Source organism: Apodemus sylvaticus, chromosome 2, assembly GCF_947179515.1.
Source record: "Apodemus sylvaticus chromosome 2, mApoSyl1.1, whole genome shotgun sequence".
NCBI classification, from domain to species: Eukaryota; Metazoa; Chordata; class Mammalia; order Rodentia; family Muridae; genus Apodemus; species Apodemus sylvaticus.
The window spans coordinates 118,067,402-118,083,460 of NC_067473.1; the positions used below are offsets into that span (position 1 = coordinate 118,067,402).

Genomic DNA, 16,059 nt, shown 5'->3' on the forward strand with positions numbered 1-16,059 from the left:
CTCAGACCATATCCTGCAGACCAATCTAATAAATCCCCCTTTGATATTTGTATCATGTCACCCGGGAGACAGGCCTCTGGGCATATGTAATTGAAATGGAAAGGCGTTCCCACTATGGGCGACACTATTTCTGGCTGAAGAAACAGGAAAGGGAATTGAGCAGCAGTAGTCACTCATTGCCCCTGCTTCTGACTAGGAATGCGACCTGACTGGTAACTGGCTCCCTCAGGCTTCCTCACTGGGACTTGCCTGTCCTGACTGTGTGTCCTTGAACTGTGAGTCAGGAAAATAAGTTGCTTTTGTCAGGACATTTTACCCCAGCAACAGAAAAAGAAACCAAGACAAAGGAGAGAGTAATGAATCTAGAAATGTTTTCCGGCTAGAAAACAAGAGTTTCGTGAAGTTCTGAAGATGTGCTCTGCAAATAGCCTTGGTGGGAATGTAAGACCAGCATGCCTGACTGTACTTGGCAAGGGCGTGCGTGCCAAAGGTTGCTCAACTGAACACCAGTTTCCTTGTGGCTGGTTTCAGCCAGTTAATTTTTTTCCAGCTCCTTTTGTTTGATATCAATAGGCCCAAGATTTAGAAGGATGGGGGTAAAGAGCACCTATGGAAAGAGGAAGTCCCTGAGCAAGGACAGAGTTTGAATCACCAAGCAAATAGAGTGATTAGAAGTCAGATACCTAACAAGACAAAATGCAGGGAGGGGCTGCAGCCAATCAGATGGGCTACTTCAGAAGGAGGGAGGGAGGGAAAGCTAACACACTATTTTCTGTCCCCCTGCTGAACCACGTGGCTCACTCTAGCAAGAAAGATTATCATAGGAGGCAGGCCGAGACTGTGCTCCGTGTGTTGGTCACTGCTCTCGTTGCCATGAGACCCACAAAGCAGCATGCGGAAGCGCGTCCTCATTTTGGCCACAGTTCCTGAGGATGCGCTTCACCATGATGGGGAAGTTATGATCCCAGGAGTCACCAAAGAGGGATGGAGATGCTCAGCCCGCATCCTCCTTTTTAGTCACTTCCTGTCTGCAACTCACAGAATGGCGCTGCCCACACTTAGAGTTAGCCTTCCCACCTCAACCTAACCTAGACAATCCCTCACCCACAGACCCAGCTGTTGGTTTCCATGATCCGGCAGCCCATCAGGTTGGCAATCAAGATAAACTATCACAGGTTAGGTTTGCCCTCTGTTTGCACCAGCCTGTCCATAGTAAGCCAGTGTCTGGAGTAGGTGAATCTAGCAAGAGGTAAAACTAAAGGCTTGGAACAGAGGAAGGAAGGCACTTGTACGGAGCCCAGCCTACACTGGCAACCTGATGAGGAGACTATGGCTCCTGCTCACAACCAGGGAAGGTGGGGCCCCTTTTGTGTCTACTACACTAGTAAATTGGCATACCTCTTGACTCAAGAGATTTTAGCCAATGAGTCTGGGCTGTGTCTTAAGCAAGGTATTGGGTAATAATAGTTTATGAGAGCCAAGTCTTAACTTTTTGCAGGGTTGGTTGAGCTGGAGTGGGGAAGGGGAGAGGGGAGGGGAGGGGAAGACAAGGGGAGGGGAGGAGAGAAGAGAAGGAAGAGGGAGAGAAGGGGAGAGGAGAGGAGGGAAGGGGTGTGACCTGCTTCTTGTGGCCTCTGAGTGGGCTAAGTGAAAGCCCCACAGTCACACAGTCACCTCCATGTCTAGCCATAGCTGGACCCAAATTGTCCTTTTTCTGACCTCTGCCTCGGTGGGTGCCAAGTACTCTGGGATGGGAGGGGAACGGTGGAGAGAAAGAGGCCACGGATGTGCCCTCAGCTCCCAGAGGAAGCCAGTCATGCTCGGAGGCAAAGGTCTTCCTTAGCACCTACCTATCAGGATGGGGAAGGCCAGTGAGATCACGAATCTGCAGGGCACGATCTGGGGCACATCAGAGGCAGGCCCCTCTGAGGAATGCAGGCTGCAGCTGAACTGGTCCTCGTAGTCCCATTCATGGGCAGGGTGCCGGCACTTCAGGTAGTCCTCCACCTCACATTCACTCCCCGAATGGAAAGCACTAACCACAGTGCTCGCCCTTTCCTCTTCCTCCCAATCCCAGGCCTGCAGGGACATGCTGCACAGCACTAGAACGGCCCTGGGGGGAGACAGCAAAGATCCCAGGAGTAAATGTGCTCGGGGCGGGGAGGCCCACCCTCTCAGACCCATCTCTGTCTCGTCTCCAAAGGCCCAGGCTTTGGCCGAGGCCTGCTCCACAGTGAGTACTCCACAGATGGAGAGAAGGAACCACCAAGACTTGCAGCTGGCAGCGAAGGATCAGTGATGTTTCTCCAACCTGAGCGCAGCCACTTCTCTCTCAGAAATCAGGAGTTGGTCAGGGTGTGCTCTTGGCATGGGGGCCCAGGTGAGCCTAGGTTACCACTGCTGACCCAGGAGGCACCAGAAGACAGGAGATCTCACTCCTTTCAAGAATATGTGGCAACAGCACAAAACTGGTTGCTCCCACTTGCAGAAGGGGTAAGTGAGTGGGCGCAATATATACCGATCCCTGGGAAACTGACTTGAAGCAAGATAAAGAGTTCCCGCTTGGACATCACTCAGGTTTCAAGACACAAAACTCTAACTGGCAGGAAGTCAGTGGGGGGACCTGGGGCGTCTGGGGTGAAATAGAGGCTGAACCCAAGGCTCCCCAAGGCTCGGACGATTACCTGTAGGCACACCTTTTGGCTCCTGCACCTGCAGCACAATTGCAGTCAGGGGAGCTAGGCACAGGCGCTAAGGGAGCAGAGTCCCAAAGGGACTTTGTTAGGCGGTTGCCAAGAGACCTCATTCTAAGGCTAGGGGCGGGGCTTCCTCCCACCAGCTGAGTTCGGCTCCTGGCTGTAGGCTCTGGTGGGAACCTGCGTCTTCTAGATATTCCGCGGATGATGGTGGGGGAGGGGGGACCAAAGTATGAACTTTTCAACAAGGAGCTCACTACGGGGGCGGGGGGGGGGGGGCGGGGAGGGGGCGCGAGTGGGCAAGAATGGGATTCTCACAATACGGCTTCTGCTCTGCCTTGGTGCACCAGACCTGTGAAAAAGGTGGGAGGCAGATTCAGATAATTACCCAATATTTTAAAAACTCACTCTGAACTGGTAGCTCCTCTACCGGTTCAGATACCTGCTAGATCCTTTCCATGTCTCTGTCCACTCCCACCTCCCACGCTTAAATAAAGCTAACGGACGTGATGGTCTCTACATACTCAGTCCTCAAAATATCATGAGAATTCTGTTCCCCCAAAATGAGGCTACAGATTTAAAAGGGTGAAGGAGGCCCACAGCAAGTGTGTTGCAGCACCGGAGTGAAATCCAGACCCCTGGCCACCAATGCCTGCACCCCACAGCAGAGCCCACCCACACTGAAGCACCCTAGCTAAGCACCCCAGCTGCTACACCTGACCCAGAAGGCCACTGCACATCGAGTGGCCTGAGCTGGAGCGGAACAAGCCACAGTGGACTGACCAATGGACTTCCGGGGTCGGGGATGGGCTTCCAGAGGTAATGAAAACCAGGCAGGGCTGTGAACGCAGGAAATAGCCTACGCTGAAGAAATGGCATACTCAAGGCCAGGAGGGTGAAGGCTCGTGACGAGTTCATAGAAAACTAACGAATGGCAAGATGGCTTTTGGTACACAGCCTCAAAAGGTGGTGGGAAGTGTGGAGAGTTGGTGGAATGGTCTGTAGGTTTTCTAGTGAGGGAATGTTCCGTCAGCCTGTTTAGTAAAGAAGAGAGGACACAAGGCTTGACACACATTTGGTTCTGAGAAAGTAAAGTGAAGCTGATCTATGACCTACTTTTAGTCTCAGAACAGAACTTCAGCAGAGATGGAACTGGAAGCAAGTCCCAAGCTTCCCAGCACACTTCCCTGGGCAGCTAGGTCATCAGATGAGAGAACATTCCAGAATACTGCATAGTAAATAGAACCCTCGGGTTAAATCAAGATAAGACCGGAACCTCAAGAAAAACTCTAAGGGGTCGACAGGTCCCTCTACGGAAGGCTGTTCTCCTTGTCCTCACTCCCACATCCTAGTGAGCGCACCCTGTGACCCAGGACTGAAAATACTGGTGTGTGTGTGTGGGGGGGGGGTCCGGTGTCGAGGCTCAGGCTGGATACCCAGCAGCAGCCAGCCAGCAGCAGGAGCAGGCCAGCAGCTCCATCCCTCAGGAGCAGACGCTGGATCCCTGTCCCTTGGGTCCTACTTACAACCTTGACTCTGATTTCCCGCAGAGGGGTCCTTTCATATTTAATTTAAGCCATGATTTGTATTAAGTGCACAGGCACAGTTGCTCCTGTGGGGACCTGGATGACTCGGATCTCCAAGACCCCACAGAACAATGAGCCAACTGGTAAATTCAGCTCCGTGTCAGGACTAAACATCCTTGTGCTTTCTTCTCATCTTAGGATACTTGTGAATAGCAACTTCTTCCTTAGCTAAATAGTAGAGCACCTGAAGAACACCAGGAACAGGTCTTACTGGGTGTCAAGATTGTATTGCCCACAACCATAGCAAGACCTGCATGAAGTCTGGCTTTACTTCTTCACATCATCAGATATCAGCTTCAGCAAGGCAGAGGCACCTCAGCAGTAAGGCTCAGCCAAATTGGACAGGTCCTTCCCAGGAACAGAGAGAGAGAGAGAGAGAGAGAGAGAGAGAGAGACAGAGACAGAGACAGAGAGACAGAGACAGAGAGACAGAGAGACAGAAAAAGATCCATGATCATGGTGACCTGGCAGCAGAGTTCAGTGTCTTTGATCATATTACCTAAGGACAGCAGCCATACTCTCCAGGCTCAGGGATGAGAGGTCATAGGTCTCGGCCAAAGGGCCAAAGCCCATCCTAAATGCATATCAGTGTTACCCAGAATGCATTATAAATAAGATTTTGGTGGGCCTGATGGTACAGGCTTGACATCCTATGTCACTCAAAAGTCCAGAGGTAGGAGAATCACAAATTCAAGGCTATCTTGGACTACAACATGAGTTCAAGACCACCCTAGGCAGCTTAGGGAGACCCTGTCTCAAAATAAAAAGTCAAAAGAAGATATAGTCCCATGGGAAAGAGCTTGCTCAGCATGTGCCAGGCCCTAGGTTAAGCTTCTTCCAGCATAATAGAAATACTAGCAATAACAACAATAATATTCTGAGGTTCCGTTCCAGGCCTTTAGGAATAACTCTCCAGGAACAAGGCTTAGGGACCAGCGCCATTGTGTTTCTGAGGATGCCTCACCTCTCAGACATCCTCTCGTTCTTCCTCTGTGTGGTCAGTACCCCCCCCTTCCAGTGGTTCAGCCAATAAAGTTCATTAATGTAATACCATGTGACTTCTGACGTCAGCTCCCACAACCCCTGTTGATGTCTTGTTTGGAGCCTCCTCTGCAAATATAACCTCCACGTTATCTACAAGTATAGATGGCCAAGCAAGGGTCCTGTGGGGCTCTTCTGGGAGCTCCTAGCCAATGACAGTCCCCAGGCTATAAGCACACTGGCTGCCACTACACAGAGCAGACACAGTCACCAGCAAATGCTCTCTACATCAGATCCCTGTGCAAGTTTCTGCCCTCTTAATTTGCAAACCACAAGCTTTGCCCTTTCAAAGTGTCAGATGTGCCACAAAGCAGATCAAGCAGCTGCCGCCCAAATTCTTTCATGCCCCAATACACGGAAAAATCTAGAATAAATACATCACAAATACACTGTAGGCTAGATGGCTACAGGATCTTGGGTGACCTTTGCTTCTTAATGTATTTCTAGACTTTGTAATGGCACTATGAACAGTGCTCTATTGGAAGCAACTCAAACAATACTGAAGTGACTTCAAAAGTAACTTCTTTGCCAAAACTTTAACTCTTCCCCCACTGGCATCCCACCCCCCAGCATGTACAAAGGAACCCACAAACCTTCTGAGTTTACATGCTTTGAACCTCCAACAAAAGCCTTCTGGATCCAAGTGGGATTGTTTCAGGGGTGCCTAGTAACACAGCCCACAGATAGACAGGCCTAACAGCACGCCATTATAAACCCTTCCCCGCTAAGCTGCAGGAGGCTGGGGAACAGCCCATGGGAAGATACTGGAAAGCTTTGTTTTCAATACTGTCTGGCCAAGGAAAGCTACTGTCTGAAGGAGTCCTTCAGCAAAGCGCTTACCAGCCTGGGACTGGGAAGGGTGTCTGTAGCATCTTAGGCTGAGCCTTCAAAACTGACATGAGCTAAAATCAGGCTCATCTGCAAAGACAGGACTCTATCACAACACAGATATTTACTAATAGCTACATTAAGCTCCAGGCCAGGACTTCATGGTCCAGCAGGAGAGGCATTCCACTACTAACTCCTGGAACCTTAGGGTCTCCATCATCAGGGGACTAGAAAACATTCAAACCCACTGATGTCTGCCAGAAGTAGTTTTTCCCTTTGGTGCTGTGAATTCATATTCACAAATATGAATTGAGCAACCAAGTCCCTACTTGGTGATGATTGTTGGAGCACCAGGCCTCCAGCCAATATGGCTCAGGCCATGTATGACGCTCATACATGTTGTAGTGTAGGGGTTGCTTTAAAACTCACATGCCAATAAGAGACATATATCATTTGTGACCAACAACAACAACAAAAGCAGACACAAAGCAGCATGCCATAATGCCATTTGCTGTGGCAGCTCAAGGGGAAGGAGCTAAAATAGGAGCTATGTCTTCTGGTGTGTTAAATACTATTCCAGTGAGCAGACCAGGCGGTGCTCCTCCCACATGGTCTGCTGTTCCCTGCAGGAGGCAAATGATCCACTGAGAAAGAAGAAATCTGCCGGGGCTGGTAGGATCCATTGTAAGTAAGGTGAAGGAGTTACAGATAGATGAACGAATGCCAAGGCCTGAAGCAGGAGGCACTGATGGTAAATTTTAAGTAGGTACTGATGTGCCATCCTTGGGGTCAAGATGATGGCTTTGTCTTTCATTGCTAGTGAGTTCATGGGGGGGGGAGGGTGTCATATAACACCTGATTTAGCTGCATCCCTCAAGGACCAGATGTAGGCATTCAAGAACATGTGTGTGTGTATAATATATGTATACACACACGCGCACACACACACACACACACACACACACACATACAATTCAAGCCTTTGGAGCAGGTGAAGCAATACCCCAGGAGAAGGATGCTAGGAGCTTGACCTAGAGTGATCACAGTACACCAGGAAGGAAGCAGGTTTAGGACACGTTTCAAAGGCGGGTCCACTGGACAGGCTTACAATAGAATCTAGGGCATGCCTCAGGGGATCCTTGTTATAATTCAGAGTTGCAATGTCTTCCAAAGGTATGTATGTGAGAACCTTGGTCCCTTGGGTGCTGCTCTTGGGAGGTGGTAAGAAGTTCAAGAGACGAGACCTAGTAGCCTGCCACTGGGGTTGTGTCCTTAAGGACAACAGAGGGCTCCTAGTCCTGTCCTCTTCCTCTTTCTCTTTCCACCTGCCTTAGTTAGGGTTTCATTGCTCTGAAGAGACACCTTGACCACAGCAACTCTTATAAGGAAAAGCATTTAATTTGGGTTGGCTTACAGTCTCAGAGGTTCAGTCCATTATCGTCATGGCAAGAACATGGCAGTGTGCAGGCAGATATGATGCTGGAGAAGGAGCTGAGAGTTCTACATCTTAATCCGCCGGCAGCAGAAAAAGACTGTGAGCCACACTGGGCATATCACAAGTGTACAAGGCCACACCTACTCCAAGACCACACCTCCTAATAGTGCCACTTCTTCTGGACCTATAGGGGCCATTGTATTCAAACCACCACATCACCCATGAAGTGTATGACATTTTAACCACCATGTGTGCATGTATGTCACCAAAAGCCCCAAAGCAAACTGTGCACCAAAATAAATCTCTCTCCTCCTATGTAGCTAGTCCCCTGAAGTACCTGTTACTGTGATGGTACCAGCTGGCTGGTACAGGCCTGAAGAAAGAGGTTGGCACCAGGCACTGCTGCGGAGAAAATGCAGGCTGAGTGTCTCTGTATCACTCAACGCACTGGAGAACACTGGAGTGCATTGTCAGTATCAGTGAAAATGGAGGCCTCTTTGGGGGAGACAGGGGCCATTCCTCAAGAAGCCATCAAACAACCGCAGGCTGCATCTACCCTCGGCTGCTTCCTATTGCTGTGATACCAAAAGCAACTTGAGGAAGAACAGACATATTTGCCTTACAGACCTCGCTACAGCACTGAGGGAGGCCAAGACAGGAACTGAAGCAGAGGCCACAGAGAAATCAGGCTCCCTAGCTTGTTCTACATGGCTTTGCTCAGTTGTTTTCTTATAGAATACAGAATTATCTGGCCTGGGGTGGCTCCACGAACAGTGGGAGGGGCCCTCGACCCACATCAATCATCAATCAAGGGAAATGCCCCCACAGACATGTCCACAGTCCAATCTGATGGAGAATTCCTCAGTAGGCATTCCCTCTTCCTGTGTGATTCCAGCTTAAACAAACAAACAAAACCTAGCCAGCACAGCAACTGACCACTCTTAAGTAGATACCCAAAGGGAGTGGATTACATGAACTCAAACAAACAAAAACAAAAATCCATAGCAGGGTCACTCACAATAGTCAAATCACAACACCCATTAGTTGTTGGATAAATAATGCAAAATGTGCTCTGTCCACACAATGGAGCATCCATCAGAACCTGGTTTTTTGGGGGTTCTTTTGCTTGTTTGTTGTTTGTCTTTTGTTTCTATTTTTATTGTTTTTCTTCTTCTGTGGGGGGAGGTTACAAGGGCAGAGGGTGGATATGAGGAGGTGGGAAGATGAGTGGGATTGGGGTGCATGGTGTGAAGTTCGTGAAGAATCAATACAAACTTAATTTTAAAAGAGAAAGAGAGAAAGCCTAAGGTGTCACTTAAGTAGCTTACTTGTACTTTGCCAAATAAGTGCATATTGAATTTGCCACTTTTAGATTTCCATCAGTGCAGCAGAGGGCGTGAGGTTAGGCGGTGTGAGCGTGCTGGTCTTTTCCTGCTCAGGGCTACAGCCTAAAGCTCATGAGTAGCTTAGCTAGAAATGTCTTTGGTGACAAAAGTACTTTGTCTCTAAAAGTAAAGTAAATTTTATATTCTATTCAATATTATCTGTACCTGTTTTAATATAAAAAGTATTTTACATTACCTACATTTCCCTCTCCCCCCCAAAAAAATCAAGTAAAAATAATCTAGGAATAAAAAAAAATGCAAGCAAATGCACACACAAAAAAAAATTACACAGGAGACTACCTCAAATCCACCCCCCTTTTAATCTCATGTGTATAAGTATTTGCTTCTATTTGTGTATCATGTGCATGCAGTGATCATGGACATGGATCCTCTGGGACTGAAGTTACAGATGGTTGTGATCCATCTTGTGGAAATGAATTGAACCCAGGTCCTCTGGAAGAGCAGCCAGTGCTCTTAACCACTGAGCCGTCTCAGCCCCGGAAGGTCCCCTTCTATATGATCCCAGTTATATGAATGTCTAGAAGAGGCAGATTATGGATTCAGAAAGTAGTAGCTACCCATAGCAGAACGATGAATTGGAGACTGAGCAGTATTGGGGTACACACGAGGGGGGGAGCAGGGGGATGGAGGGGGTGGAAATGTTGAAGTACTAGATTGTAGGTGTGGTTAGACAACTGTAACATACTAAAAACTGTCGATCTGTACATCTTCCAGTGCAAGCTCCCATTTAAGCAAAAGAGCCAGTGCGCTGATAGCAAAAGGTTCACCATCACCAGAAACAGCAGGCAGATGTGGCTGCAGTTCCTTCTGTGCATCTGTGCAGTGTTGCTATTATCACCTATGTGTTAACATTCACAGAAACTGATGCAGCGTGTTTCCTCATTCATCCTTGTTCAGAGATCTGTCCCGGCTGAGCCCCTGCTGAATATCAGCTTCCAGCCACCATAACCAACAATGTGGTCAATCAACATGATGTACATGTGGTTTTCTAAGGTAGAAGCCAAGATATGGTATAGTACATTATTCCGCTAATTGCCTTTATAATTAATATATATGTATGCATGTATATCCAAAATGCGTGGATATATATGTATGTATATATATCCAAAATGCTTGGGATGTCTGATTCCTCCCCGGAATGTATGGGACAAAGGACAAAGGACAAAGGACTGGTCCGGGGTGCTATATAATGGAGGAAACAAAATGATAATGCTTTTCAACTGGGATTTAACATTTAAAATCAGAGGTATACACAAAACAAGATCTGCCTATCTAATAGTCAAGGGCCGCTGAGCTTGCCCTTTGCTCCAACAAGGGCTGGATAAGGTGTCCATGGCAGGCAACAGGTGGAGTCAATACCACATCTCTGTGAAAGAGAAAAGAAAAGCCAGTTAGCGCTCAAGAGCAAGCAGGTCTGTCCAGCATCTTCCAGAATCAAGTTCTAGGGCACCAGAGAAAATGGTGCCCAAACAACCCTGTTTACCTCATCCCAGCCAGAGGAAGGGACTCAGGCCAAGTCACCACCTGGAGCCCAAAGCTGGCAGCGTTAGACAATCACTTTCCTCTCAGCAAAACTCTAACTTCATCCACTTCCTCGGTTCTAGTTAGGTAGGGGGAGGGAGAGCTTAGGAAGCAATCTGAAAAAGAGGCCTCTCAGCTAGGGCAGAGGACACTAGGCAGGTTGCTGGGTGAAGGCTGAGAATTGCGGAATACAACAGCAGGCGTAGGCGCACCAGCCTCTGGTGACAATAGCGAAAAGGGCAGGAGAGGGCAAAAGAACTGAGCCAGAGACGGATTAGAGTGATGGGGCTGGGGAGCGCTGGGGAGCGCAGGTCAAGGCCATTACTAGAGCGCGTAGCTCTAGCGCCTCCCACCGGGACAAACACAGACGTCCTGCATGTCCCACGCAGCTGCCTGGACAACGTCCCTCGCCTCTCCGGCCTGGCGGTGCCCGGCCACTCCCTCCGCGGACGCGGGCCGCTGTCTGAAGGCACCGATCGTTCGAGAGGAGCCGCCAGGCTCTGGGCATGGAGAGCTCGGCGGGCGATCCATATCGGCGGCCCGCGCGGCGCACTCAGTGGCTGCTGAGCGCCTTGGCTCACCACTATGGGCTGGACCGTGGCGTGGAGAACGAGATCGTGGTGCTGGCTACCGGTCTGGACCAGTATCTGCAAGAGGTTTTCCACCACTTGGACTGCCGGGGCGCGGGCCGCCTGCCGCGTGCCGACTTCCGTGCGCTCTGCGCGGTACTGGGGCTGAACGCTGACGGGGAGGCGGCCACGGAGGACGCAAACACCACGGAGGGGACCGCCAAGAACTTGGCTGCTGGGGAGGTCGCTGGCGGGGACGCGGACATCAGGGAAGAGGCGCGTCTGGCTCTGCGCGCCGACCCTCCTGAGCTCACCTTCCGCCAGTTCCACGCGCGCCTCTGCGGCTACTTCAGTAGCCGAGCGGGGCCCCGGCTGCCCCGCGGAGCTCTCAGCGAGCACATCGAAACACAGATCCGCCTCCGCCGCCCGCGCCGCCGCCGCCGGCCTGGCTCCCCGAGCCTGCACGGTGACGCCTATGGCGAGCGCGTGGTACAACTAGAGGAGGAAAACAGTAGCCTACGCGAGCTGGTGGAGGACCTACGAGCTGCGCTGCAGAGCAGTGACGCGCGCTGCCTGGCCCTTCAGGTGCGCTGAATGTCTGGGGTGGAGACCTAGGCACCCCACCGTGGCCTAGCCCCTCCTTAGCTGGCCCTCTCCGTTCCCCACCCCACCCCCTCATTCCAACTTTCACCCCAATGTCTTCGGGTAGGTTTAAGGAAAGGACTGCCCTTCCCCAAGTCAGCGAAACCTGTAGAATCCCTCAGCGCCCCGCTTCTAGCCCAGGTGAGAAAGACACGGGATGGCTAGCTTTGAGGGCCAGGCTCACTCTGAGCTATTGAGGTGGAGTCATTGAGTGAGCTGGAGATTCCCCCTGGTCTCTGGGATCAGTCAAGAACACTTGAGCCCTACACACAGCTCGCTCGGTGTTGAGTGTAGCTCAGGTGACTAGCCAAGGGAGAAAAGGAGCCCTTACAGGAAGAGGATCTGAAGAAACTGGCATTACATTGGCGTCTCCTGCCTCCTAGATGCTACAGAGTACAATTAGGTGTCAAAGTGGTCTCCGTGGTTCCTATGTGTGCCAGGGGAGTGTAAGATGAGGCAGAGGGAAACCCTCGAAGCGCAGAGTGGGTTGCCTGAGACTGGGTTTCTCATCTAAAAGGGTCTCTCCATCTTTCACGCTCAAGTGTCTACTGGGCACTTTGTGCCAGCTTCCTTTATGCTTTGGAGCACTGCAGTAAACAAAACAGATCACCCCCGTTTCCAAGGACACTCCAGAGCACAGATCTCAGGAAGGGCGGAAACTTAAGTCTGCTCTTTAATCTGTGCCTTGAGTCCAGCGAATTAGGAGCAGTGTACATTGAATGCAGGAATTAAGCCTAGAAGTCACGATTTGGGGAGATTACTGTCACCATACAAAAAACAGAGTGTGGACTTCCTGTCCCAGCTTCCCTCCTGGGGCAGGGGGTGGGGTGGGGTATTGCTCACACGTGCACTACCCGCTTATGCCCGCTGCTCGGGGAGCAAGCTTTGTTGTGTAAGGGGATGTCCCCCGTAGGCTCCGGCAATGGTCACTCACTGTAGCTTCCCGCGGGCAGGTCGGCCTCTGGAAAAGCCAGTCGGACATCCCGGAAACGGCGGCGCACGAGCTGCAGCGAGCGCAGGGCGCGCTGGCAGAGGCGGAAGCGCGCGCCCGGCGGCTGCAGCGCGGACAGGTGGAGGTGCGGCTGCGCACCGAGGAGGCCCGGCGAGCCGTGCGGCTCAGCTTGCACCGAGTGCGGGAGCTGGAGGCGCTGGCGCGGCGCGTACCCCGCTTGCAGCGCCAGGTGCAGCGACTGGAGGCAGAGCTTAGACGTTACCGGTGAGCAGAGCAGCAACTGGCGGGGAGCCGATGGGGCGGGCTGGGTCCTGTTTCCCAAACTTAGGCGAGCACCCGCGCTGCGCGCTCTAAGGTTCATTCCAGTCTAAAGCTATTCGTACACATGATTCTTCCCTGGCTTAAGTCATTGTGGATTCCACCACCATCCACCCGCCCATCCATCTGTCCATCCATCTGTTCACCCTGTTCGTGGATAAACAATCCACGAAATCCTTTTACTTGTTACTCATGGATTGCAATCAATGATACCCATTCTTGGCTCTTCAGTTTGATCCTGATTGTCACTGAGTGCGCACTGTGTAAGGGCGGGCCCCAAGCAAAAGCACTTTATGGGCTTACTTCAGTTAATCCTTAGGACAGCCCAGCGAAGAGGGTCCTGTTATGATCCCATTCTTCAGATGAGGAAACAGATTTAGAGTGACCTTTTGTGCTAGCTGGACAGTGTCAGGAAGCTAGACTCGGGACCAGGCTCCAATCTAGCAAGGCTGCTAACAGATGTGTAGTTTTGGCAAGTCACCAGCAGCTGTCCTGGAGCCTGTTGCTCCTGGGTGGAGCAGACTGGAGTCTGCGGAGCAGAACGGGCAGTGGGGCAATGCCTGGCTGGGCCAAGTGCTCAGGTTTTTCACACGGCAGAGTGGGCCTACCTCCCTGACCTGCACAGCAACTGAGACCTTCTGGGCCACTGTCTACATTGCAAGGGATGTGACTGTAAAGAGAACAGACCATACTCCCTGTCCTGGGCTGAAATCAGAGAGCTTGAGACCTCCACAGAAACAGATGTGAGGCGGGACAAACTCTAGAGCTGGGGTGGGTATGTTCCTGCTGCAGGCTTGGCCTGGACCCGGCCCCAGAAGTAGGAGCTAAAAGCTGAGAAAATAGGAACAATATGAGCAAAGCCTTCAGGGCCACCATAGCACATTCCAGAAACTAAACAGAAGTCAGCATGGCTGGAGAAGAGAGGGGAAGGGCCAGACATCCCGAGCCTGGAAGGCAGCGTGGCCCTTATCTAATCCTTAGAGAACATGAAACCATGGAAACCGTTCGAAAAAGACGACCCAAGCTGATTGAATTTCAGAAAGAAAAAGTACAAACAAACAAAAAACCTACCCCATTCCCACTGTGATGGAGGGCGGGGTAGGGGGGCAAAGAATGGGAGACCGCTTAAAGGAGCCAGTGAGGACAGGTCTCCCCTGACAGAGGGTGATCTGACAAAGGCCAGGAGAGGACAACCCAAAGGGATGGCTTTGAACTTATGTCCTCAGAGGAGGGGCCTCATCCTTCACTTCTGAGGCACTGGGCTGGGAGAGGTTGACCCTGGCCAGCCTCCCGCAGCTCCAAATGTTTGCATAGTTGCTTCCTGTTTGCATAGCTGATGGGCTGCAGATCAGAGCTGGCTGACATAAGGTCCATGTCCATGAGGAGAAACAAATGGTCTCCTTCATTTTGCCTTAAAGTCACACTTACTTATTTGTGCATTAAAACAACTACAACAGAGGAGAGAGCTTTACAGTAGAGAACGTAGATTCCTGCTCATCGCAGCACTGGATCTGGGAAACTACTGTGCAAGGTGAAGGTCTCCATCCCCATTTTACAGATGCCATTTTAAACACGCCTGAGAGTGTGCAGCCGGAAAGTAGAAGAGTATGGCCTGCCTGCCCCACAGCCAGAGTCGTCCCTTCCACTCTACACAGCTGTCGTTGCTTCCGGTCCATTGACTACAGGATGACTACAGTGCCTATGGGTCTTGCATCTACCATTCAGGCACAAGAAGGATGCTCTCTTTGTCTTAGTTAGGGTTTCCATTGCTGGGAAGAGACACCGTGGCTGAGGCAACTCTTATAAAGACAACATTTAATTGAGGCTGGCTTACAGGTTCAGAGGTTCAGTCCATTATCATCAATAATGTCCAGGCAGGCATGGCACAGAAAATGCTGAGAGGCAGAGTTAGGAGGTGGGTCTCAAAGCCCACCCTCACAGTGCCATGTCTTCTCCAACAAGGCCACCTAATAGTGCCACTCCCTGGGCCGAACATATTCAAATCACCACACTCTCCCAGGGAGCCTATGCCTTTGTATTCAGAACTTGTACACACCACCTCTGCTTAAGCATTGTTGGAGATTCAGATATCCCTGAGGGTTAAACTGACCTCCCCTCCTCTGTGCCACACTGGGGTCTGCATCCAGGGGGAACAAATTTGAGCCCTCCTGCCCTCCTAGGTGACACTTCCAAGTGCCCTGAAGGTATGTCCGCGAGGCAGCATGACTTTGTTTTTTCTTAGAACCTTCCACTCTGATGCTCTAAGGTTGGAACCTTGTGGACTAAGGGCCCTGGTGGCTTTATTAAAGTCACAAATGAAGGACCCAGCTGAGCCAGAGCCCAGATTGTCCCCAGCTGTAAACCAATCCCTGCCACGTCTCTTAGGTAACATTTCCCATCTCCAGGACCTCCATTTAGTCCTTTTCCAAACCAAGCTTCCGATTTCGTCCTGCTCTGTCCTGTGTTGTAGGCTCCATCCGACCCTCTATAGTTTTTAGACTGAGTTGGTCTTCTGTTAAACAAGGCCTCAGTATGCCATAGTCAATCCATGGAAGTTCGATGATATCAGGAAAGGCCGGGTCTCTGCTTAACATACTTCTGTAGAGTTGCTGTTTCTACACAACATCGTCTTGCAGTCACGCATGCAGCATTAATAGCATCCCAAGTGCTATAAGTTCTGGAGGGATGATGTGATACATGATGGTTCTGTTCAAATACAATGCCAACGTATGCAAGAGGTTGAGCATCCAAGGATTTTGGCATCCACAGGAGGTCCAAGAACCATTCTTCTGCAGACTCCGATAGACTTACCTTTTGGATTGCTGCAGTATCTAAGTTCCACAAGTGTTTTTACATCTGCTGTCTCTCTTTTGAGGATGAGTTCCTGGTACAATGGGCAATTTCTTGCTCTAAGTCTATCTATGGCAAAGCTTAGGCCCTTGAGAGTCCTTGAAAAGCAGGGTTTTTGGGGTCTCATCCCTGTCATCATCACAGGCTGGTTCTATCTTGTTTTTGTTTTTGTTTTGTTTTTCAAGACAGGGTTTCTCTGTATAGCCCTGCCTGTC

General features: G+C 50.6%; 2 protein-coding genes across 4 annotated transcripts in view; one reads left to right on the plus strand and one right to left on the minus strand.

The window, feature by feature from the left end:
• Nucleotides 1-2,880, minus strand: part of Cfap92 (cilia and flagella associated protein 92 (putative)) — a 49,765-nt gene extending 46,885 nt beyond the window's left edge. The window contains exon 1 of the mRNA XM_052174260.1: nucleotides 1,851-2,880. Coding sequence (XP_052030220.1) covers nucleotides 1,851-2,184 — 334 coding nt within the window. The 5' untranslated portion in view covers nucleotides 2,185-2,880. The remainder of the gene's footprint in view (nucleotides 1-1,850) is intronic.
• Nucleotides 2,881-10,907: 8,027 nt separating this feature from the next.
• Efcc1 (EF-hand and coiled-coil domain containing 1) overlaps nucleotides 10,908-16,059 on the plus strand; it is a 32,861-nt gene continuing 27,709 nt past the window's right edge. The window contains exons 1-2 of one of the 3 annotated variants that reach the window (XM_052174252.1): nucleotides 10,908-11,667; nucleotides 12,678-12,940. In XM_052174252.1, the coding sequence (XP_052030212.1) occupies nucleotides 11,020-11,667; nucleotides 12,678-12,940 (911 nt within the window). In that variant the 5' untranslated portion in view covers nucleotides 10,908-11,019. The remainder of the gene's footprint in view (nucleotides 11,668-12,677; nucleotides 12,941-16,059) is intronic. The other 2 variants (XM_052174250.1, XM_052174251.1) reach the window with 2 other exon arrangements.